Source organism: Helobdella robusta, assembly GCF_000326865.2.
Source record: "Helobdella robusta unplaced genomic scaffold HELROscaffold_6, whole genome shotgun sequence".
In the NCBI taxonomy this organism is placed as follows: domain Eukaryota; kingdom Metazoa; phylum Annelida; class Clitellata; order Rhynchobdellida; family Glossiphoniidae; genus Helobdella; species Helobdella robusta.
Window position 1 is genome coordinate 1,801,028 of NW_008705330.1, and position 2,060 is coordinate 1,803,087.

A 2,060-nucleotide genomic window follows, 5' to 3' on the forward strand; every position below is an offset into this window, starting at 1 on the left:
GATAATTATGTAGAAAATTCAATGACGGATCAAGAAAAAGAAATTGTGTTGAAGTCATTGTGGACGCCTCCTTTCATACTCTGACAAAAAAGAGGGAGCGTTTTGTAAATTTTGTGTTATATTTGGCGGGGAACATGTGGGAAAAGGTGCTAACCAAAAAGTTGGGTTTTTGGTAACAGATCTTTTAATAGGTGGAAAGATACCATTGAACAGTTTGAAGCACATGCAAACATTGAATACCACAAAACATCAGTGATAATGGCTGAAAACTTTCTTTCCGTGGATGAAAGGAGACAAAAATCTGTAACCAAGTTAATCGATTCAGAAATCTTGAGAAAAGCCCAAGAAAATCATGCAAAATTAATTCCTATTATTGAAACAATAATATTTCGTGGTCGTCAAGAAATTGCACTTAAAGGTTCGGATGAAGTCGGTCCAGTCTTACACAACAATGTCAATGTTAATGATGGAAATTTCAGGGCTTTGTTGAGATTTCGTGTTTTATCCGGGGATATAATTTTTGAAAATCATCTAAACTCAAGTGCTGGAAACGCTTTGTATACAAGCCCGGCTATACAGAACTCGATTATACATATCTGTGGTGAACTAATGCAAGAACAATTAGTAAAAAAGATTAATTCGGCCTGCTCATTTAGCCTCCTTGCCGATGAGACAACTGATGTAACTAATAATGAGCAACTAACTATTTGTTATCGCTATTTGGATAACAGCGTATTAAAATAGGATTTTTTCGAATTTGTTATAGTTAACGATTTAACCGGACGAGGTTTGGCAGCCACTTTGATAGTGTGATTAATTGAAATTTTTTTTTCTATTTATAACATTTTTAAATGTCGATAGATGCTTAAATCCGGCCATAAATCTGGCCACCAAATCCGGCCAGGGCCGGATTTGAAAAAAAAGCCGGATTTTGGCCGAAGCCGGGGCCAAACTTCGGTGTATCCCTAATATATATACATTGTTCATAAGGTCAATCTAACAAATATTTGTTGAAAAGTGAAATTAAAATAAAGTAAACAATCAGTTTTTAGCCGGTTGTTTAGCGATTATCGTTCTAGTTGCTTTTTTTGTCAATTTATTGACATTTAATTGAAAAATTTGTCAAAGGTTAACAATAAAATAGGATAGTAAAACGTTTGATCGTAAAAAATCAGTAAAATGTCAATTACTACGAAAAAATGAACTAAGAAAAATTATTAGGCAGGTAACAATTATTATGCCATATCCATTATATCCATGGTTTTAAGCCAAAAACAAAAACTGAATCAATCAATCAATCTTCGTTGAGCGTCCAGAGACCCAATTCCCCGGGGTAAGACGTTGTTTTCTTTGCCATCAATTTTTTGCGCCAAATTGGACGATCAGTTGTATCCATTTCATTTAAATTTAATTCGTTGCATCTATCGGAGCATTTTCATATCGGTTCAGTGAAGTTGTTGTTCCAGTTTGGTTGTCATTGGCCATGTTTCTGCACCATATAACAACACCGGACGTATCACAGATTTATAAAGTCATGATCGTAGTGGTAGTGGGATGTCACGCCGCATCAATGTAGAGGCAAGGAGATGCTATTTATTCTAGGCTGCACGTATGCGTGCTCGAACGGCAGCTTCAGCTGTTCCAGTACAATCTAGAACATCCCCTAGATATTGAAACGATGTGACTTTTTCTACTCTAATGGCTTCAAAAACATTGCCATTTTGTATTTGTTGTTGTGGATTGATGCAAGCAGGACAAACAAAATTGGATACTTTAGATAAAGTACCAATTATTTTTGAACAACAGCACGCAAGGCAATGTGGATGCAGTTTTATGTCATGCCCAGGACCACAAACACAAAAACTGAAGATGAAAAGAAATCAGTAGACAATACAATTGTATAATCATAATGAAGTGTGCCGAGTTGTTCTTTTGCAATATTCAGAAGATTTAATTAAATATGAATTAAACATAACAAATTTTTTCTTAACTATAACATTATTTATATGTATATATAATTTTATAGTTATATACAGCATATATATATATATATATATATA

General features: G+C 34.2%; 1 protein-coding gene across 1 annotated transcript; it reads left to right on the plus strand.

The window, feature by feature from the left end:
- Nucleotides 1-258: 258 nt before the first annotated feature.
- HELRODRAFT_164121 (hypothetical protein) lies at nucleotides 259-969 on the plus strand (the record flags this gene model as incomplete). The annotated part of the gene is made up of 2 exons (XM_009029148.1): nucleotides 259-681; nucleotides 862-969. 2 exons carry the CDS (start codon nucleotides 259-261, stop codon nucleotides 967-969), a joined length of 531 nt encoding a protein of 176 aa, XP_009027396.1.
- Nucleotides 970-2,060: the final 1,091 nt, after the last annotated feature.